This window comes from Aspergillus udagawae, assembly GCF_001078395.1.
Source record: "Aspergillus udagawae IFM 46973 DNA, scaffold_5, whole genome shotgun sequence".
Lineage (NCBI taxonomy): Eukaryota > Fungi > Ascomycota > Eurotiomycetes > Eurotiales > Aspergillaceae > Aspergillus > Aspergillus udagawae.
The window spans coordinates 1,678,996-1,700,523 of NW_025091268.1; the positions used below are offsets into that span (position 1 = coordinate 1,678,996).

The 21,528-nt window shown below is 50.3% G+C and overlaps 7 protein-coding genes across 7 annotated transcripts; 3 read left to right on the forward strand and 4 right to left on the reverse strand.

The window, feature by feature from the left end:
* Positions 1 to 1,341: 1,341 nt before the first annotated feature.
* Positions 1,342 to 1,815, forward strand: Aud_007393 (ATP synthase subunit C family protein; the record flags this gene model as incomplete). Its single annotated transcript, XM_043292286.1, has 1 exon — positions 1,342 to 1,815. The coding sequence occupies one exon, from the start codon at positions 1,342 to 1,344 to the stop codon at positions 1,813 to 1,815; it is 474 nt and encodes a 157-aa protein (XP_043148221.1).
* Positions 1,816 to 3,649: 1,834 nt separating this feature from the next.
* Aud_007394 (uncharacterized protein) lies at positions 3,650 to 4,018 on the forward strand (the record flags this gene model as incomplete). Its single annotated transcript, XM_043292287.1, has 1 exon — positions 3,650 to 4,018. The coding sequence occupies one exon, from the start codon at positions 3,650 to 3,652 to the stop codon at positions 4,016 to 4,018; it is 369 nt and encodes a 122-aa protein (XP_043148222.1).
* Positions 4,019 to 4,098: 80 nt separating this feature from the next.
* On the reverse strand, positions 4,099 to 6,432 carry Aud_007395 (uncharacterized protein; the record flags this gene model as incomplete). Its single annotated transcript, XM_043292288.1, has 2 exons — positions 4,099 to 6,270; positions 6,319 to 6,432. 2 exons carry the CDS (start codon positions 6,430 to 6,432, stop codon positions 4,099 to 4,101), a joined length of 2,286 nt encoding a protein of 761 aa, XP_043148223.1.
* Positions 6,433 to 7,586: 1,154 nt separating this feature from the next.
* Positions 7,587 to 9,939, reverse strand: dppIV (prolyl dipeptidyl peptidase DppIV; the record flags this gene model as incomplete). The annotated part of the gene is made up of 2 exons (XM_043292289.1): positions 7,587 to 9,878; positions 9,934 to 9,939. The coding sequence occupies 2 exons, from the start codon at positions 9,937 to 9,939 to the stop codon at positions 7,587 to 7,589; spliced, it is 2,298 nt and encodes a 765-aa protein (XP_043148224.1).
* Positions 9,940 to 11,029: 1,090 nt separating this feature from the next.
* Positions 11,030 to 11,375, reverse strand: ScwA (the record flags this gene model as incomplete). The annotated part of the gene is made up of 2 exons (XM_043292290.1): positions 11,030 to 11,256; positions 11,306 to 11,375. The coding sequence occupies 2 exons, from the start codon at positions 11,373 to 11,375 to the stop codon at positions 11,030 to 11,032; spliced, it is 297 nt and encodes a 98-aa protein (XP_043148225.1).
* Positions 11,376 to 11,882: 507 nt separating this feature from the next.
* Aud_007398 (uncharacterized protein) lies at positions 11,883 to 12,530 on the reverse strand (the record flags this gene model as incomplete). Its single annotated transcript, XM_043292291.1, has 1 exon — positions 11,883 to 12,530. One exon carries the CDS (start codon positions 12,528 to 12,530, stop codon positions 11,883 to 11,885), a length of 648 nt encoding a protein of 215 aa, XP_043148226.1.
* A 3,157-nt stretch (positions 12,531 to 15,687) lies between these two features.
* On the forward strand, positions 15,688 to 16,926 carry Aud_007399 (tryptophan synthase subunit beta; the record flags this gene model as incomplete). Its single annotated transcript, XM_043292292.1, has 1 exon — positions 15,688 to 16,926. One exon carries the CDS (start codon positions 15,688 to 15,690, stop codon positions 16,924 to 16,926), a length of 1,239 nt encoding a protein of 412 aa, XP_043148227.1.
* Between the last annotated feature and the right edge of the window lie 4,602 nt (positions 16,927 to 21,528).

A 21,528-nucleotide genomic window follows, 5' to 3' on the forward strand; every position in this document is an offset into this window, starting at 1 on the left:
GCAACCTCCAGGTCATGATGATCAGCTGCCGGAAAATGAGGCTGAGAGGTGAGGCTACCTGCAGGACGCTACTGTTAATTTCCTCCTTTCCCAACATCAACACAGTATCAATTGATCAGTGAATGATATTCAGAAGCGTTGCAAATAGGCATTGTTAATGGCAGAAGATTGATGTCTACTATTCTAGCAAACAACACGTAGACAACACATGTCCTCCATGCGGTAACTGTCGGTGACCTCAGGATGATCTATCCGCAGAAATTTCAGGCTAAAACAACGGAGGATTCTAGCCTGCTTGGGAGAAAGACAAAACCAGGGCGAACCCTCTGATGTATCCTGGGATATATAACCGGTGCAGCTCCCTCGGATGAGTCGCATTCGACCTCTCGATTCTACTCACTACAGAGGCCACTTTGAACGACAGAGCTGGGTGAGCTGCTGAGGACCAGTCTTCTTCCCAATTTTCAACAGGTTTGGAGCACCAAACCAGCCGGTGAGACATTTGGCAGTTTCCCTCGGAACCAAGGACTATTTTTCCCTCCAGCCGAAACCAGTGGCTGGTCTCTTCCTGTTCTGGTCGATTCTGGCGTGCAAACTCCGGTTCTGGTGGAGCCGCAGCCCGAATCGGCCCGGTTTTATTGACTCCGACACGGCGGCCTGCTTTTTCGCCCGTTATGATTGGCGCAGAGCTCTGGATCGGGTGGGCCGACCCAAATTATCGGACCCATAATTCGATCCACCGCACGAGAAAAAAATTCGTCATCCATCCTGCTCTTGCCAGCTCCAGCTCTGCTCGCCTTTTGTTCTGCCAGTCTTTTGTCAATTGCTTTGGATTTATTGTCAAGGACTCAATTGACACTAAATAGTGTGTAGTAAGATAGCAGTACGGAGTAAATCTGTCCTATTCAATTGTAGAGTCAAGTGGATGGGTCACGATGGTTAGTCTTGTGGACTCGATGGAGCTGTGCGGCCAGCAAGGACCCTGAATAATTGGCTGTACCAGGACGAATGCCACCTTGGCCATAACCCGGACGAACCCGATAAGTCCATCCAGTTGTCTGGTCGATGAGGGAATGAAACAAGAGAGATACGTTGTCAGGTAATCTTGTAGATAGGGCTTCCCAACGCACTAACACCGACTGGTGAAAATTCGGCATGGAAGTATTTATGTCCATGATGGGTCTCTGGGTAATCCTGCCCTCCCGCCTTTTTCTCCCCCCCAAAAGCTCTCCCAGCTCCCCTTTTCCTTTCTCTCCTCTTTTTTTTCCTTTCTCCTCCCACACACACTCCATCTGACCTTCTTTGAGACCATCTCATCTCAACACCACCACAAAAATCACAATGGCCTCCTCTCGTGTCTTTGCCTCTCGCCTGGCCTCCCAGATGGCCGCAACCACCAAGGTTGCCCGCCCTGCCGCTCGTCTGCAGCTGGCTCCCAAGCGGACCTTCACCACCCAGAGAAAGACCGCCCTCCCCATGACCCCCTTCCAGACCGTCAAGCGTCAGCAGCCCAGCCTCATCCAGGCCAACGCTCGCCAGGTCTTCGCCAACGTTCAGTCCCGCCGCCAGTACTCCTCTGAAATCGCCGACGCCATGGTCCAGGTCTCCCAGAACATGGGTATGGGCTCTGCCGCCATCGGTCTCGGTGGTGCCGGTATCGGTATCGGTCTCGTCTTCGGTGCCCTCCTCCTCGGTGTCTCCCGCAACCCTGCTCTGCGTGGTCAGCTCTTCTCCTACGCCATTCTGGGTTTCGCCTTCGTCGAAGCCATCGGTCTGTTCGACCTGATGGTTGCCATGATGTGCAAGTACGTCTAAACGTGACCTCGATGGTCAAGGATGTGCACGTTGCCTGGTTGTTGAACGAATCGAATCGACTCGAAAAAAATTCCTGCCATACGACTGCATGTCTGTGATGAAATCAAGACCGAAACTTCTTGCTTTCAAACTTCTCCGTCCGGCGTTGTGTGCGTTGGCTCGGGGGGTGTGTGTTTTAGAGGTAATTTGTGGTGGTCTTTTTGATATATCATGTACTACTTTTCCCGCCAGCAATCTTCCCAATCAAATAAACTGTACATATAGAGTTTAAAATGGCCACTCACCTGGGAGCTCCTCATCTATCTCTTCGTAGTATTTTATCTTTGAGTAGACTCGGACTGAATCTGGGGAAGCTCTGACAGTCACTTGCCAGTGTCTCAAGAAGTGGACAGTCTATGGAGTCAACTGCCGCGGTGGATTTGGGTTGGCGCCTCCCGGCTTCATCCCCAGCTACTCTACTTCAATACTGACAATTAGCTTTCAATTCCTCTCTACTCATTTTGAATATGTTATTCTTGTAAGAAACCATTCAGTACATCAATTGCGTTGCATCTGTTCAGTTTGACTGAAATGAGCCGTGCTGTGCGGTGGATCGACGGCAATCCGGATCAAAAATGGACTCTCCACGGTTGTTTTGTTTGCTCAACAGATAAAACCAGTTGTTGGGAATGGCTACATACAGGACGCAGGACGCATATGCAATGATAACGATAGCTCCATTGATACAACTATCAACAAAGTACCAGGACTAGTCTACGCTGAATCCCGACATTGAAAAAAAAAATTGCAATGCAGCTTGCCAGTTGCCGAGTCACCGCCTGCAACGGAAGCAAGGTATCTTCGGACGACGGGCAAGCCCTCATTTCCGATTCGATGCGAGATCGGGAAGTCGTGGCTCTTCTGCAGCCAGTGCCGGGTATTTTCTAGCGTGCTCAACCAGTCATATGCGAGAGGGATTCAGCTGAAGAATGAGCGTTCTTATGCACGCATTTCTGCTTATGTACTCCGAAAGGGGTGGAATGGGATATTCTACGCGTTGTTATGGTGATGGGTTTGTCATGTGATATATTAACGAGAGGAATTAGGATGAAGGGATGGAAATACCAAAATAAGATTGTAGCTTAGAGTGAAGTAATATCTGTTATTATTATATAGCACAGGAACAGAGTCAATGGCGCTGGTGGGACAAGTGTTAGTCCTGTAGCTGTCTCAGTATATGTTGCCTTGACTATGGTTATGTGAATCGAAGACCAGTACTACACAGTAGGCAATTGCACTGTTCCAAGAACTAAATCTTGTAGTAAATAATGATTATATATTCTTCTATATCACCTCTGATTTGCATACATGACTAGCATCAACCAAGACCAATGTTAAGTCAAGCACCTTACAGGCTCTAGGCCACTCATACTACTCACATCTCTTAGCATTCAACTCAAGAGTAGCTCAACCGTCACTTCATGGCACCTATAACTACTCCCATACTTGTCTTCACATTGCCATAACATGATGCTGAGGGTGATGGTGATACCCCACACTCCGCACTCCACAGTAACGGGCACTCCCGGGATGAGATGGCCCATCGACGAGGACAATACTCTGCTACAATACCAGGCAAAGACAGAAGTCAATCGAAAAGAATAATGTCTCTGCCATGAATCCCACTACATATCCCAACCCTCACCGACTCACAAACCCCTGCCAAAACCACTGAAGCAGCTGACTAACCATACCGGGAAATCATTCTTCCTTCCAGGTACGGCCGGATCAGCAGACAGACACAGCTTACGTGAAGTCGTGGACTACCAAGCTAACGTGCATAAACATAGACAACATGGCCCTCACCTCCCTCATACCCACCCTCACATCGCTCAAAGGCCCAGCAGAGTCGAAGCCAACACCCCTCTACACCCCCGAGTCCGTCCCGCGCATCAAAAACGCTAAACGGCTGAGCACCATCCGCCGGAAACAGCTTCTCCGGGCTGCGGAGCGAGAATATGATGATCCGCCGCCGCCGCCGGGGCTGGGGGAGTGCTGTGGGAGCTCGTGTGATCCGTGCGTGAATGATCTCTGGCGGGAGGAGTTGGCGTGTTGGAGGGAGAGGTGGGGGGACGGCGCTGTTGAAGAGAAAACAAAGACGGGGAAGGAAGCGAATAAAGATCAAGGGCGTGGGCAGCGAATGCCAGGGAGCTTCGACTGGTAGCGTAGCAGGTTACTGGATGATTTGTAGATGGATGATTGCATGACGCATAGATTGATAGAGCTAGCTATGATTGCAATTGCTTATTTGACAATCTCTACCTGACTGCCCTGAGGGACCCTGGCTTCATATTCCAGTGTCAATCGGATATCCTTGCCCGGCTGCAATTTCAACATCCACTTGACCTCGCCGTTCTTGGCCAGGGATACGGTTCCCCTGCCCTTGCTCTCCATCGCCATCTTCACCTGATCGCCTTCCTTTTCCAGCCCCTTTGGCTCGAGGATCTGCACACGCAGTTTATCGTCCTCGCTCAGCGGCACCTGCTCGGACACAATCAGATCAACGGCAATGCTCTTGGTGTTCTTCACCCAGCATGTCCGTCGAAAGACGGCCGTATGTTCCTTGCTGAAGAACCCGCCTCCGACGCGGCGGACGGATGGCTTCGCGTACGTCACCAGGATCGACGGATCGACGCCCAAGGAGATATTGAAGGCGTCGTTTGGCGCGCAGTTGGGCAAGCTGGTTGTTCCCAGGAAGGTGCCGTCGACTGTCATGCCCGCTTGGCCGCGGAGGATGGTTACCGAGGATGTATTCTGGATGCGGGCGCGCAGGAAGGCCGCTGCGCGGATCTTAGGCACAATGATGTGGGTGAGGGTCATGGACTTGAGGTCCAGCTCGGCCAGCACGTGCCGCCGATGCACGCTCGAGGGCACCAGCGTACGGCGGCCGGGAAGATTGTACGTCGTCGTCAAGCCGTAGTCTTGTTTGACGGAGTCCTGGTGCTCGAGACTGCCTGCTGCAAGGGTTTGGCTATCGTCATCATCGTCCTCGTCGTCGCCGCCGTCGTCGTCTTCGTTGTTGGTATTCGAGCCGGCGGTGTTGAAGGGTGAGTTCCCAAATGGGGCTGCTGCCGGTCTTTGTGCCGACATGGCCATCCCGAACGCAGGTCGGCCGAACGCAGGTTGGCTACCCAACCTCTCTCCCCGCTCAGTCACCCGCTCGATCATAGTCTGTTGCTGAGTTTGCATTTGCTGTTCTGCGTTTGAAGAGCCAAACAAGGCGGTTGGAGCGGCCGAGCGCGGTGGACCAAACTGTGCGCCGAGTGCAAACTGCGGGGCCTGCATCTGTGCTTGCGGCACATTGTTAAGACGCTGTTGATTTGCCTTTTGCATTTCCGCAAACTGTTGTTTAAGTAATTTTGCGTGAGCCTGAAGGGGCTGACCCGGTTCGTCAAGGCTGCGCAAGATGTTGTTCCACGAAGGCTGGCCTGCATTGTTGGGATCCAACTTGATATGCCAGCCTTGCAGTTGAGGAATGCGCTCGTCGAGCCCGGAAAAGGAAGCCTGCGAGGTGGACAAAGTCACCTGGGCGTCGCGCCATGTCTCCGAGCATGAGTTGTGGAACTCGGCGCGGTAGGTCAGACGAGCAGACGAAGAAGGAGTGCTGATCCTGAGGTCATAGCGAGACACCCAGCGAGGACCGGGAATCACATATGTCAGACGCAGGGTCACGTCTATAACATCGGTGCTACTTCCGGCCTTTTCCACGATCGAGCTGCGCCGGCTTGATCCCGGCGTCATCATCGACTGACTGTCGAGATGGACCACGACCTGACTGACGGTATGGGTCCAGAACCGCTTTCGCTCGTTTCGCAACTGCTGCTGTTTCTTCTTTTTCTCTTCGCGCTCCCGCAGGCGCTTCTTGCGCTCTTTACGAACATCCTTCAAAGCAGCCTCCTTGGCTTTGTTATACGAGGTTTCCAGTCGTGCGCGCTTTCGATTGAGTCGCTCTAGGCTTCTTTCGGCCTCTCGTATTTCCACTGTAGACTCGTGGTGACGTTTGCATTCGACCGAGTGCTGCTGGACGTAAAGCTGGAGGAATTCATTCAGCTTCGACGCGTCCGCATTCTCCATGTTTAAATTCTTCCCGTAGCCTTCCATCATATTCGAAACGGCGAGCGACATGGATTGATTGCCGCGCGCTTTGGCGAGAGCAGCCTCAACCTCTGCGATTTCTTTCCGTACCGCCTCAAGTTCCGAATCATCGATGCCGAAATCTTCGTCCGAGTCGGTTTCTAACACGTCGCTCAGCTCATTGTCTGATTCCTCAGGGTAGACATCCTCGAATTTCTCCCGGCGAGGAACTTTGTCGGTCTGGATGTCGGTGATGGTTGCTGAACCGGAGCCGTCGACACGGATGGAATCCGGGTCAACCTGAGGATCGAGCCCAAGGATGGTAATTTCATTCTGACCGGGCTGTACAGATTAGCATACATATTAGAAACCGCAAGAGGCAGCTCTTACCTGGATAGTAGTCTGGAATTCGCGAACCACTGTCGCTCTGAGCGGAGTCAGAGTGACAGATTTGGTGGGAAGGTCAGATACCAGAATCTCGGCCGTTGACACAGACAGAGACATTTTCACAATAGCTAATAACTAGATACGCATTTCAAGTTGCTGGAGTGAATTCGTGGAATTTATATATGAGCAGTAAGGCAGCCTGGCGGGGAAGCCTCGTCCGCTAAGCCCCCGCAAAGCCACTTTGAGTGCTGCCTTGTCTCTCTCTGCCTATCAAACGAGCGAGCCATACACAGAGTTTAACGGAGCAAACCGACCCGTTAGTGCTGTCTAGCATTGGAGCGTGATGAGAATCTGTTATTATTATTGATGAGTGGCAGAAGCTTAAGCTGCTTATGATGATTCGGACGCGTTGCTACATCGCGAAGACTCTGTGAGCTGACCTCTCACAATACTTCATGGTCGCAAAGTCTTGAATCTACTCAAACGAGAGGGAGCCATCCCAGAAGAACATGCTCTCTCCTATAGAATCCTTTTGAACGTATCAAGTGAGACTGGATGGTGTCTTCAGGGCCATAGATTATGTTGAGTTGATTCCCTCTTTGGGATAGCTCTTCCAGGTCTAACCTCGTTGAGGTTAGTCTCTGTTGACACATTGCCCTTTTGGGAATAACACGCACTGCCGTAAGTTTGGCTTCTCACAAAGTCAGTCATCTCTTTGGGGCTACATATAATATAGCAGCCAACAGAGAGGAAGGACACAATGTGTTCAAAGTCATATCGTCTCCTCGACTTGCATCTCCCGAAGACCCGGGAGATCCCCTCTGGATGCCACTGCAGAGTCCGAAGAGATGCTCACAGCACCCCAGAAGCAGTCAGGAAGCATCTAAGCTGACCAGACAAGACAGTCAATGAGAGTCATAGCGAATCTTGGCGATCGGTGCGTGTCCGAGACCAGGAGTTTCTCTAGATATGATCATCATACTAACTAAATTCATCTTAGGTAGAGAGATCCATTCTGGAGGCTTACAGCCCTATCGATGATATCTGTCATTATCTCACTCATGCCAGAAGTTGAGGTGGAGATATCCGTTCTCAACTGTGTGCATCCACAGCGGCTGATTTAAGGCTTGGAAAGGATGTACTGCCTCCGCTTTGCACCCGGTCTTGCTGCTGGAACGGAGCACTTTATATATTTAGGGCTCTAGATGCACGAGTCAAATTCGGCACGATTGCTGCCATGTCTAAGCCCAACGTGCATACATGAGTTCTATCTACAGAACTGACTTCTTACTCCACTGATGCGCCTCGCCCTTGTCCTTCCTCTTCTTCTCCTCATACAGCCTCTTGGACAATTGCCGATACAAAAACACATTCCCCCCATGGTACCTGATCCCGTGATCCGAGTCCGTAAACCACTGCACCTGCAGCTTCTCCGGCGTCACGCCCGCCCCAACAAGCGTGTCCACCAGCGCCGCCGCATTTTGGAAATGCACATTGTCATCACCCGTCCCATGCTGGACCAGCACGCCGCCACGCACATTCTTGTACCCCGCCACCTTTCGGATCGCACTGGCATTGTACCCTGCCGCGTTGCTCTCGAGCGTCTTCATATACCGCTCCGTGTACATCGAGTCGTAGAACCGCCAGTCCGAGACCGGAGCGGTCTGCACACCAAGAGAGAACGCCCCGCTGTCGGTCTCCATGACTTTGCCCGTCAGATAGCCGCCGTAACTCCACCCCCAGATGGCGATGTGGTCTGCGTCAACAAAGGGGAGCTTGGCGGCCTGCTGCGCGGCGAAGACCTGGTCGGCAGCTTCCAGCTCGCCGAGCCGGCTGGTAACTTGGCAGCGGAACGCGCGGCCCTTGTACCCTGTGCCGCGATTGTCCACGGTCCAAGTGATGTATTCGAGCTCGGGGTCCGAGGCGATATAGGCCTTGAAGTCGAGAGATTGCCAGGCTTTGGAGACCTCTTGTGCGCCGGGCCCGCCGTAGGGCGTGAACAGGACGGGGTACTTCTTCTTTGGGGAAAACTTGACCGGGAGGCGCTGCATCACGTTGAGTTTCTCGCCGCTGGGAAGGGCCAGCTCGAAGTAGGTGATGTTAGGCAGGGTGTATTGTTTTAGAGCGTCGAGCACGGCCGCGTTGCTGGTGATGGTGCGCAGGGGGGCGGTGGAGTTGATGGCGTAGAGGTCCTGGTAGGGCACGTCAGGCCCGCGGTAGGAGAGGATGTAGTATCCGCCCTGTGAGGAGAAGGAGGCGGACCAGACGGCAGGGACGGCGTCGTCGACCAAGGGCTTGATGGCCATTGTCTTCCAGGAGACGGAGTAGAGATGGCGCTCGGTGCTGTGGTGTTTCGTGGAGAGGAAGTAGACCAGCTGGCGCCGCTTATCGATGCTGAGGATGCCGGTCACTTCCCACTCGCCCTTGGTCAGGGCGATGGGCTCACCCCCAGCGACAGGGAACAGCCAGAGATGCGCCCAGCCGGACTGGTCGGAGATGTCGATGTAGTACTCCGCCTTGGACTCGCCGATGGGCCCGATATACGCAATGGACAGCAGATTATCCAGCCACCCGTCCGTACCGTCGCGTTCATTGATGGTCTTTGTCCTGAGCGAGGCCACATCCACAGCGACGACTTTTTGCCGGTCCTGCACGCGGTTGAACGCCTTGACAGCTACGACGTCATGCGTCTCCGTCAACCACGCGACCTCGCCGATGATCAACTCCTTCGCATTGAACGCATCGATCGGGACAGGCGTCCGCTCGCCGGTGCGCAGCTCCAGCAGGTTCAGCTCCACGGTGGGATTCGTCTGCGATACCTTGGGATACCGCAGCTCCAGCTCGCGCGGGTACGGCGGTGCGATCTCCTCATTGTCCATGTAATACGGCACGGTGAAGGTCGGAACCCCGGTTTCATTGAACCTCAGGAAGGCGAGGTACGCGCCGTCGGGCGAGAACCACAGCGCAAAGCGGTCGCCCAGGATCTCCTCCTCGTAGATCCAGTCCGGGACGCCGTTGAAGAGATCCGGCCCGCCGTCGTTGGTGATTTGGCTGGTCGAGGCATTGGTCCAGACGAAGACGTTGTTGCCGCGGACAAAGGCGATGGCGTCGCCGGTGGGACTCCACTGAGCGTACTGGATGTCGCCGGACTGGTCTGGGGCAAGGGGCCGGAGATTCATCGACTGCACGTCCTGGATAAAGTAGTCGGCAAAGTACGAGTGGCGGTATTGCTTGGTGTAGTTGGTGGCCCAGAGCACCGAGGAGAGATTGGGATGGATCCAGTAGCTGTAGGCGTCCTTGGGCACTTTGTCCGCAGGGACGAGCGTTTGGGTGTGGTTGGTGACGATGCTCTGGATTTTCAGACTGCCATCTCCGTCTTGGTAGACGTAGTCGCCATCCTCAGAGGTGGAAATCCACTCGACCGAGATGGACGAAGGGGAAATGGCTCGCTTGACAACCGTCTCATTGAAGGTCAGTCGTTTCTTGCCGCTTCCAGTAGGGGCATATGGGTGACGAGGGACGTCAATGGCGACAGCGCAGCCGACCAGAAGGAGAATTGACCACTAATTGTCATTGTCAGTGATTTGCATTCTCTGGTTTGTATGATAAAGTACATACCTTCATTTTGAATGCGGCTGGCGACACGGCGAGGTACTTTGCATGGCTACCCCGATCTTAAATATGGGGGAATGACCCCGCATACCAGAGCCAAGATGATTGTATCATTTTAATCCCGACGGGGAATACCCAGGAGATAGCTCTTGAGCACGATATCTACCATTCAAATTGTCTGTTTTCTCCTGCCAAGCAAACAATTGTAAACGGACGATGGCTATCAGCGGAGTAAGCCCTTAGCGCTGTAACCCAAGACTGCACAGATGGACGACAAGGAAATGACTGGGAAATTGTCGTTATTGATTGGTCTGCAATGTTATTATCGTTATTTTGTCATTTGGGATGTCTTACTCGGCAATTTCCCACATGCTGCAACGCAATTGGCTATATTTCCACATTCTATCTATACCGAATTGGTCTGTATAGGATCAACATGTATTCTACCATATCCACATTTTGCCTCATTTCCATTCATAATACATTTGATCAACTGGAAGGCCTATTTGGTATCTCTTCCGTAGGTACAGGAGACGAAAAAAAAATGCATGTTGCAGAAAAAGAAGTCCAGTTCGAGATTGTTTTTATTTCGACTTAGGTTGAATATTAATGAAACTGATTTGACTGTAATACAAAGCAAGGCACAGATAGCCTGTAGAAGGATAGATGACTGGACTTCCTGATGGTATGAAAGTTCTGTTTGCACATTGTTTGATTTGACCTACCTCAAGTTCTGCACCATCGTTGATATTGTGTAACTCCACTATAATGATTTTAATTGAAGGCTATAGGGGATTACTGGTGATAGTCAGCCGTTGTGCCAAATTTGTACTGTGTCCAACCCTAATTCTGATACTGATCATACAGGCTCAACTCCATCTATTGACAGTCAAACATTTCTCTTATTACTAGACTATATCCACCGTGAAGAGAAGGTCGGAAGACCACTCTTCTTTCACCATAACCACTCCATTGTGACCTAATTACACATCGAACCAGCATCCTCGACTATATCCACCCAACTCGATCTATCAACACCGTTAGCATTAGCCGTGACCACCCACCCAGCACAGACTACACACCTTTCGTACAAGACCTTCATCTAGAAAGGCGGCAATGCGCCCTTGGGGGCAATCTGGTCTGCTTTGCCAAGCGCAGCAACGTTCAACGGACCGTCCACGGTGTGGTCGAGGTTCACGCCGCCGTCGAGCAAACCGTTGGCGACGTTGTCGGCGACGTTGTTGCCCTGGATGGGAACATCAACGTCGACGGGGACTGTGGTATCTGCGACGTTCAGGCCGACGACACCATTTTTATTCGATTGGGGGTCTGTTCCGTTAGTTGAGTGGGTTACTCTGTGGGGTATGAGGAGACGTACGGACGACAGGAGGGGCAGCCACGGTCATGCCGACAACGGCGAGGAGGGAGAAGATGGTAGAGAACTGCATTTTGGAGTTCGGGTTTGCACTTAGAGCTTGAGAGATGAGAACGTTTGTTGAGTTGAGAGACGAGTGGTGATCATGATGATGACGGGAGAAGGCTCGATTGTTCAGGCCTTTTATATCTTGGTCGGCAATGGCGCTGTTGATCTTCTACTTAAACGAGATGATTCTGTATGAGATGATGTTCATGTATACAGTAAGGCGCTCTCAAGGGACTGTGCATGCTCTGTTCATCATGCATGGTCCGATGGTGGCGTAGAAGCAAGGGGTCTCACTGTGATATACATCCGGGTACTGCCTTCGTTTCAGGCCGATCCCTCGACAAAGCTTATTTCAAGCTATCAGTGCTCTAATACTGGTTCCCTGCACAGGATAAATTATTGCTGGTGCTCTCCTTGGAACTGCAAGGACAACTAACTTTATGTACATTTCCTCGCATCATCAACCATCATCACTTACTTCCCAACCATACTCTTGCATTTACCCTGAAACGATCACAAAACCGCTTCATATCTATTGAGTAATAGCCTTCCTCAAAAAATCCGCCAAGATCATGATCTCCTCCCCGTTCTTCAACCTCTCCCGATACCGCCGCTCCGTCTTCCAATACACGTAGCCCCGCCGCGTATACCAATCCACATTGCACATCACCGGCGGATTGTCCGCCCACGTCTCCCACAGCGCAAGTTTCTCAGGCCAATCCTCGTAGAAATACCGCCTGCTCATCGCATTGACCGTCACAAAGCGACAGGCTGGACTCCCCCACGGCTCCTGGCTCGCCAACCCCTCGACCAGATCCATAGCTTTTCCACCGAGGCCATTACCCCGGTACTCTGGCAGGATAAAAAAGCTCTGGATAGTCAGGACGGACTTGTCGGCGCAAGCGAGTTCCGGGTCTGGAGGGTCCGCGTAGGCGTCCAGGGATATGTGGCCTGCGCGAATAGTGCGTTTCTCATCTGCCTGGTCGTCTGCATCGTTCCTTGGAGGAGATTGGGCAGGAAGAGTGATCCAAAAGAACGATTTTAGGTTCTGCTCTTGCTTCTCGCGCCATGCGAGGATCTTGCTGTCTTCTGCGTCCCAGCCGCATTGGACGCGTTGGGCCTGCAGCTCGGCGTACTCGGTTGGATCGTGCAGGTTGATAGGGACCAGGGTGCAGGCCATGGTGGTCCTTGGCTCTGTTTAATTTGCCTTGTGAGTAGGATTATCCCTGTGCGTCAAGAGATGTATTCAATGCGACGATTTGGCTTGCTTATTGCTGTTTCCTGGAGTGAGACACGTATGAGTCATCCTCGGGTAGCCGATTTTAGTGTCAGTTCATGGTGATATTCCATTGGGAATACGAACAGTTCTTGGCGTGTTGGAAACCTGAAGAAGTTTCGTTCCCCTCGTATTTACTCCATAGATAGTCTACGGAGTGCCCTCGGGATGTCCGTTACGAAGCTGTAGCCGAAAGCTTGATCCGCAGACCTAGCCAACTGGACACGTTTCTCTTGAATCTTTACTCCTACGATTGAGCGCAACGTCCCGAGAGTCAGGGTGAATCATATCCCAAGTAATGACTGCATAATAATTTTTGACTTCAGAGAACTGGCATTGTCTATCTCTTTTGTCTTCTCTTCTCTGGGGTGGCCTCCCGCAGAGGATAATGAATCTGGTCTGAGCCACCGGTATTGTACTTCCATTAAGGATACCTGGTGCTCTTAGGCCATGCGGAATCCTTAGTGATGTGTTCTACTGCCATAGATTTGTTTCCCCTGCCAAACAATGCATATAGCCTTCATTCACCACAAAGGAATACGCCACTGGGAAGAGTCTAGAGCCGTGCGGGCAATGTCTCCAAAGAATGAAGTGAATGTAGAGCCTCAGAGCACTGAATGAGGCTTATATTCACCATCTGGGGAATAAATACTGTGGTCTCTCCTTCTTCCTTCTGGTACCTGTGGATAGGTGGACGCTATTGTCTGCGTCAACGCTGTTTTGCTCGTGTATTTCGTCTATAATGATGCTTTCTACTTGATGATACTACACTTCTCCAATATAGGATCATGCAGAATTGGCCAAGGCGCTGTGCCAGTCTCCTCTGATCCGTTCTCAGTCTCGCGCCCCTTATCTCTTCGATCTGGACGTGCGATGTGAAGATCTCCCTAATGATATTGGTGCGTCGATGAAATGCGCTAAGAACAGAGGGGTATTCCAATCCTGCGTCCCTGCCCCCGAGGTGGTCGGTGATGATGACAAGCGTCGAGTATTGTTCGCGGGAGCATGCGCTAATTACATTTGGCATAGCAAAGGAGCTCAGTGCGAATTCTATGCCGGCAAGTCCTCTCACTGAAATAGCAAAGAAGATATGTGAGTACATCTTTCAGCTTCCTCTGCCTTCATTCGTTCCTCTTTCGTTTTGCTTTTGATTTGTACTAATTCTTGTAGGAGTATTTTGCGATAGGGCGGCCTTCAGGCCTTGGACGGCGGGGACCACGTTTGCGACTGGCCTGCTGATGAAATTGCTCCCTCAAGTGTCCTTTCATCCCCCATTGCACCGATGTGGCTTTGTCCGCGCCTCCAGCTGATACCAAGCGTCGGACTCGCTCCGGCCGTGCTCGAACTCCGAAATGACTTCAACTCCGACGTCGGGCGTATGTCGCTGCATCGAGAAAGCTCCGTCTGTTACCACCAATGACCCTTTCATTTCCGATACAGAGACAACGCGTCGTCCTTCTTCCTTCACTGTTGACAAAGCTAAGGGTGCAGCGAAACGTCTTCTCGTTTCTTTTTCCGGGTCCCCTTCTGCCAAGTGCCGCCGTCGCAATTCTTTAGATGGTGCCGTTTTGTCTTGGCGGATCGACTTCGATTGATTCGTTCTGATCTTTCTCGCTTTGCCAAGGTGGTTGATACGAAGGTCGATTCTCTAGAGTCCGTTCTCGCGGAAGTCGAAGAGGAAGAAGAAGAGGAAGATCCGAAAGTGAAGGCATACTTGGATCAAGTGCTATCTGATCTTGACGCCCTTTAGGCTGAGGCGGAGATCCCCATGTGGGATGAGACGATAGTATCAGACTCGAGTGCTGGACGCGTCAGCTATCCAGTCATAATAACATTTGTTACAGAAGATGGACCCCAGTAACTTTGTAGTTGGCAAGGAGAGGCGCCGGGTGTCAAACTTCGACTTGCACCACCGGTTCAGGCAAGCTGTCATTCCTACCTCGAGCTCCATTTTGCCATCTGTTTCCGGGTGCGCTCGTAGCGTGCCCACGACAGGCCATGTATTTCTGACTGCCGTCCATCTCGCACCATTCGAGCTCAGCCTGTTGTCGCCCAAGGTCAAGAGAATGCTCCTGAGGGTGCCATTTTCGCACACCCGTCGCTCTATGAGCAACAGAATCACCTGCAGGACGCCATTAATGACAATTCCATCTGGGGTATCACGGTTTCCAGCATATATCCGTAGACTTCGGATCATTCCCCCGTCCTAAGTCCTGAAATGACGCGGCCTTTGTGGTAGTGGACAGTGCTGAGTACTTTTGTAATTGCCCTTCCCTGATCCTCTGTCAGCGCTCCCTATGACGGGCTCGTCCATGTGCAGTAGGTAGGCCTCTACAGAGTTTCCGAAGCCACAAAGCACGCGAGGAAAAACTTCCTGGAAAGAAGCCATAGCGCCTAACACTCCCAAAATGGAGGGCCAGAAATATGGCCTACCTAACATAACAATATGAGACGCTCACAGCCATGCGGCAAGTGTATCTCCAAGTGCATTCCATGAGTATATAAACTGTCCGAAAAGGAACACAGACTTCTAAACAAAATTGCTTGTATAGACTTGACACGTGCAATTTCCAATCGATCAATACATATAGCACACGGAAAGCATGCGACTCAGAGCCAACAAGAACACTACCCTAACTACAAGGCTATGGCCTTACCCCCTAGACTGAAACCATAGCCACCATGCAGAAGTGGTCAAGGCTTTAGACCTTGTACTACTGTAGATTGGTGCCAAATCCGCCTATCGGATACTGTAAATCCACCTATCCGATACTGTAAATCCACTAGCTTTCCTGCAAGTGAGAAAGAAGACTCATAATAGTACGAGGCGGAGTAAGAACAAAAAGAAAATTGAACGCAGAGCCTCTATTATAAATAATTGTGGCCTTCTGCGTTTTCGTCTTAATTCTGATGCCTCATCGCGGTCGTCGACCCTGGTGGATTTTCAAGCCCGAGTTTCGTCGTTCTATTGCCACGGCCTGCGCCACGCAAATCACAAGTCCTATTCAATACGTTGAGCTAAAGGTACCCAGCACTGTCGCTCCGTTTCCGAGGATTGGCCATGGCGCCAGACATTCAACGTTCTTATTTCCAAAGCTACCCCGACGATGAAGGATATTTCGGTCGGTTTGGCGGCAACCACTATCCACCGGAGCTTCGGCCTGCGCTGGAAGAACTGGCCAGCAGCTATCAGGATCTTCATCAAACGCCAGAATTCCAGCGCGAACTCAACAAGGTGCGGGTCGGACTGCAAGGGCGGCCGACCCCAATACATTACCTCGAGAATATTTCGAATCAGATCGGGGGCGCTCAGATCTACGTTAAGCGAGAGGATTTGAATCACACCGGCGCGCACAAAATCAATCACTGTGTTGGCTTCGCACTTCTCGCCAAGAAAATGGGCAAGAAGAAGCTGATTGCCGAGACTGGGGCCGGCCAGCACGGCGTCGCGCTGGCAACTGCAGCCGCCTATTTTGGCCTTGAATGCGAAGTCCACATGGGGGAGGTAGATATTGCTAAACAAAGTTCGAATGTCGGTCGCATGCAGCTGCTCGGCGCGCGAGTGGTACCAGCAACTGCAGGCCAGTCTGCCCTCAAGGAGGCTAGTGATTCCGCATTCAACGCGTATGTAGAGCAGCATGCAGACGCGCTCTATGCGATCGGATCGGCTATTGGCCCACATCCCTTCCCAATGATTGTTCGAGACTTCCAACGTGTAGTTGGTCAAGAAGCCCGCGAGCAATTCATTTCCATCACGAATGGAAGCTTGCCGGAGCATGTGGTTGCCTGTGTCGCAGGTGGCTCCAATGCGATGGGTCTGTATTCTGGCTTCATTGATGATCCGGGGGTTGTCCTGCACGCAGTGGAGCCTCTTGGCATATCTGATGAACCAGGTCAACATGCAGCGACGCTATCCTATGGAAGACCGGGAACATTGCACGGTGCTCGATCGGTTGTGCTGCAGAAAGATGACGGTACGCCTGCTGGTGTCTCCTCTGTGGCATCGGGGCTCGCCTACCCCGGCGTTGGCCCAGAGATTGCGATGCTCCATGAAACCGGTCGGCTTTCCATCGCAGCGGTTTCCAATGAGGAAGCCCTCAGTACATTTTCCCGCATGGCCAAATCTGAGGGAATTATCCCTGCATTGGAAAGTGCGCATGCTTTGGCGTTTGCAATCCGCTTGGCGTCGCAGCGCCCTTCATCCGAACGAATACTAGTCAATCTTTCGGGGCGCGGCGACAAAGATGTCGACTTTGTGCTTGAGAACTATGGGATAGGGGCCTCACCGGCCCTTTCGTAAAGTACTCTTTATGACAGGCCGTCGCTCGGAGGGATGTTGAAATCCGGAAATCGCCCGGCTCATATCTGAATTTCAGTCTCAACTTGGATCGTAATTCCCTTCATTATGAGGTTTATGTTACATCTCTGGTGATAATTAGGATAGTTGAATATTACTACTCAGATTTAAGCTATACTTCTATAATAAGGCTATATCATATTAGAGAATATCTTGACATAATCAGAGTATCAACGTGCAGGCTCGTAAGTAAACAAAAGTGGATTATTGAGGTAGCTGACACTGGGGCTGGCTATAGTGATCTCTATGATCTGATTCACCCGGCTCTTGTTGGTTCTTTGCTTTGGCTCGGCCGGTTCATCTTGTTCTCACTGACTACGATGATAGATGAGCGATTTCTAATGTCACACCAATACTCGGAAAGCATGCGACTTTGAGCCAACAAGAACACTACCCTAACTACAACGCTAAGGCCCTACCCCTTGGACTGATACCACAGCCAACTCGCCGGTGAGCGTTGGATTTGATTTAATTCTGTACCATTGGACTACAGGCGATCTTCCGATGATATTGGGCTGAAAGCCTTATCAAGAGGACGTATATACAGGTTTATGGGGAATGTATGTACTGTGCCACGAGTCGGGCGCTAGGGAGTGGGTGCAATATGATTATTGCAGGCGGTTGGTAAGACCGTCATTTGAGTTTCCATCTCCATAATGAAGAGGAATCGTGTATTTATAATTAAGCAGAGATTCATTTAACAGGCTGTCTGCTTGTAGCGATAGCCATATGCATATGCCAATTCACCCTCGTCAATAGGGCGATCACGTAACGGCCCCCCTTGGAACTCATAGTGGCCTGGCTTCAATTGCCTGGCTATCTGCGCATCTGTCATTCCTAGCACTATTTTTTGATAGTGATATCTTTCCTCGTCTGTGACTGTGAACCTTGATCCCTTCGACGTCTTTGAATCCGTCTTCTCTCCGCGTGCTGGATTGGTCGGTGTCGTGTTGGCCACGGCGACGCCGTTAGAACCGTCGTTACAATCACCATCAGCCTGGATCTTCTTTCCTTTTCACCGAGCAGATCTATTGCGGTTTAACCTGTTATTTTGTTTTTGTTCAGGGGTCTTGCTCTTGTTCTTCTTCGACCTGAATTTGGCCGCAAGCATTTTCAGGACTTTCAGGGCGACACTCAAATCAAAGAAATGTGGCGTAGGAGACGGAAGAGGAATGAAATAGGTTGACCCTCCTTTCTGCCTTGGATAATCAACTCAACTGAAACTCAGCATGTGGGGTGAACAAGGCTGAGCAGAAGGCGCTAGCTGAGAAAAACGAAGCTTCTACATCCGGATTGGACGAGAGAAGACCTGAGCGAAGACTATATCATATGACATAGTAGGTCTGAACCATCTGTACTATTGGCTTTAATTGCATATGGAATTGCCGCAGTCTGTCGTAGCCCTTAACAGTGCAGGGGGTGAAAGGATTGAAAACAGCCTATAAAGTTCCATCATCTTAGTAGCGCCGTGCTTTAAGGAACTTAAGGATTGATTGTTACCTATCATTTCACTATCCCGCCCTAGTTACTCTATTTTTATATGAAATGAGAGACGCTTTACCCCAGAGTCAGAGAATTTGAATCTTTAAACAGATGCTATAGGGACAAAGCTTATAGTAGAGGCATTCATTTATATTTTAATAAGAACTTAACTCTACAGCTAAATCACTGGTTTCTGTAAGGTGGTCCGCTGATTCGCCTCTCATCAGACCGCCGGAGCCATGCATACTCTTTGATTATCTCTCGAACCCTGATTGCCAACACATTAGTACATATTGAGAGATTTCCTGGACTAGCCCTGTCAAAAGGGTGGTATTGTATTTTCCAAGTATGACTAGAGCTGTACAAAGCAAATGTGTCTTATTAATGCAGCTGACACCTCGGTGTCACTCTCCAGACTTTCATCATCTCATTTCCGTCCACTCCACTTAGCGGACCGGACCGCTCGCGTTCTTCGAAGCCTTACAGTGAGATCGTCCCTTCATTCAACCGGTCTGGCTTACAAATGCCACCCACCACAGTCCTTCATGATTATTACGCGATTCTCGGGATTCCCCAGTCCGCGGACTCGGCTACCATCAGGTCGGCATACAAAAGATTGGCTTTGGCTAAGCATCCAGATCGACGAAGGAATGAGCCCAAAGCAACAGCCGAATTTCAACTAGTAAGCTTGACTGCTAGCTTTTCCTCTAAGAAGCCTGCACCGTCACTGACGCGGTTTTACTCAGCTCAACGCTGCGTATGAGCAGCTTCATGATGCCGATAAACGTCGAGAATATGACCGAATATATGAATCAACAATAGGTCCCCAAAAAATTAAGAATCAAAAAATAGCAGAACTGGACAGAGAGCTTCGACAACTCAAGGATGAGCGCAGGGGTTATGAAGTTTTGTTATACAACGCAAACAAGGACCTGATTAGATTGAGTGTGGAGAGAGATAGTCTAAAAGGAGAGAAAGAACGCATTATGAGAGAAAAGGCTACAGAGGAGTCATGGTGGCTCTATATGTGCTCCTTTATGCCGGCCAGAGCGGCAGAATTTACGCGACAGAAGCAACGACGGGAGAATATGATGATTAGCATTATTGGGAAACGTTGCGCGAAGGACTTGGAGATCGATCTCAAACTGAAGGATGTCCAATCTTTCAAGAAAAATATCCAATCTTTGTCCTCTAAGGAAATTACGATTGAAGCAGAAAGACGAAGGGTAGAGGAGAACTGGCGCGAAATGTGTTGCGAACAGGAAATTCTAAGAAGGTTCGCAGATTGGAGAAGGAAAAGAGAACAAGCGGATTGGGCTCAGCGATCAACCCAGGCAGATTCCGCAAGGAAATATGGCCATTTCCATGGATCTAATATTTGGGAATTTTAATACTTTCCTGATATTGCGTGTTCAAGTACGATGGAAGGGTGTCACATAGCATCAATTAGAGAAAATGTTTATGGCTCTCAGGTCTAGTGCTCTATAGCAATGAGCAGGACCATGAGTGTAGTCTACAAGTAAGTGTATTATTATAATCATATTCCATGCAACCTGATACTAAGCAGTCGAATTATCACAGTTGTGCACTTGGGGAGAATAATATGCCAGATTGCCGGCTATCTTGATACAGAAAGGAAATAATCTAGGAGATAATCAAATGCTTAGCTCATGCTCAGCCACCTAGCCATGGTTACCATGCATACCTGGAATGCATTTAAACAAGGCGCAGTGCCATACTTAATAATGTAGGACGTACATATCAAAAGATTTGCTTTCCATGTTTCTACAAGCTCACTAGACGCCCGCATAAGGATTCTCTCAATGATCTACGCGCTGAGGATACATATATCCAAACCGTACAATTCAGCACTGAAGATAGCCCAATCCATGCAGCGTGCCATCTTGCAATCTTCCGCAGTGTCCTCATCAGACCACATTTGTATAAGTGGCCAGGTGAGTCCTGATGGAGGGTTTATTTTTCTCATATCTTCAGTATAAATTCCGTATCCTGTATTCTGCGCTGGGTAGCTAGAAGGTGCTGGCTCTAATCGCGAGTGTGTGCCTATGTTGCCTCATGTAGCCAGGCACCAGGGGGAACCAACAGGCGCGAAGTGACAGGGGGAAATTAAGCCAAAGCCTAGCCTGTTCTGTACTGTAAATAATATAATCTGGGCGAACACCTCTGCTTTTGTTTACCTCAGATTGTTAAAATCTTTTCAGTTGTTCTTGTTAAGTTCAATATTTCCGATCTAATAACCGTTTCCCAATTTGTCAGGGTAAACAACGAAATAACGCATTCCGTCTTGACACTCACAAAGGATGATAAGTTAAAACTCGAGCAGATGGTCCGAAAATATAGGATTCATCTTCTAGGCGATGTATCGGCGAATGAGTGGCCAGAGGGCCGTTACGAGGCTTTCAAGGCAATGCAGGAGCTTGGAAGAAAACAATTTGCTACCTATGCCGTGGACTTTGCACTGGTGGGGCATGAGCCTTGGAAAATTGAGGTAAAGCGTCAAGCAGCTATTGGAAAGGGTAAACGCTGTCGGCAGCGCAATGCCAACATGGCGGAGTACCTGTGAGGCTTATATTCTTGCTCGTCTCACTGCAGAGGGGGTTTGGTAAGTAATGGTTGTACAGAGTTGAGAAGAAGCGAGATTTGACAACCCCATAGCAAGATCTGTAGGAAAGAGTCTGTATTGAAAACTTATTAAAAGATACCGCAAGGATTGGCGCTGGTAAAGCCAAGATGAAGCCTTGGTTCAAGAGCTCTTAGGACCACCAATCAGCAAGGAAGGCGACTCCCTGTGGATTGCACTTTGAGATTCGACTTGAGTCGCTCATCAATCAAATTACTACCTAGGACTCTCTACTCATGCGCTAAATTTTCTACAGCTTCAGCTCCTCTGTTGAGTAGTATCTTGACAACTGCCTCATGTCCATGAGCTGCCGCTCATGATAGTGCTGACACCCATGATATTGCTGACGGGCCATGTCCATCCACTGAATTAACTGCAGCGCCTCTGTCAAGTAGTATTTTCACAACTGCCTCATGCCCATT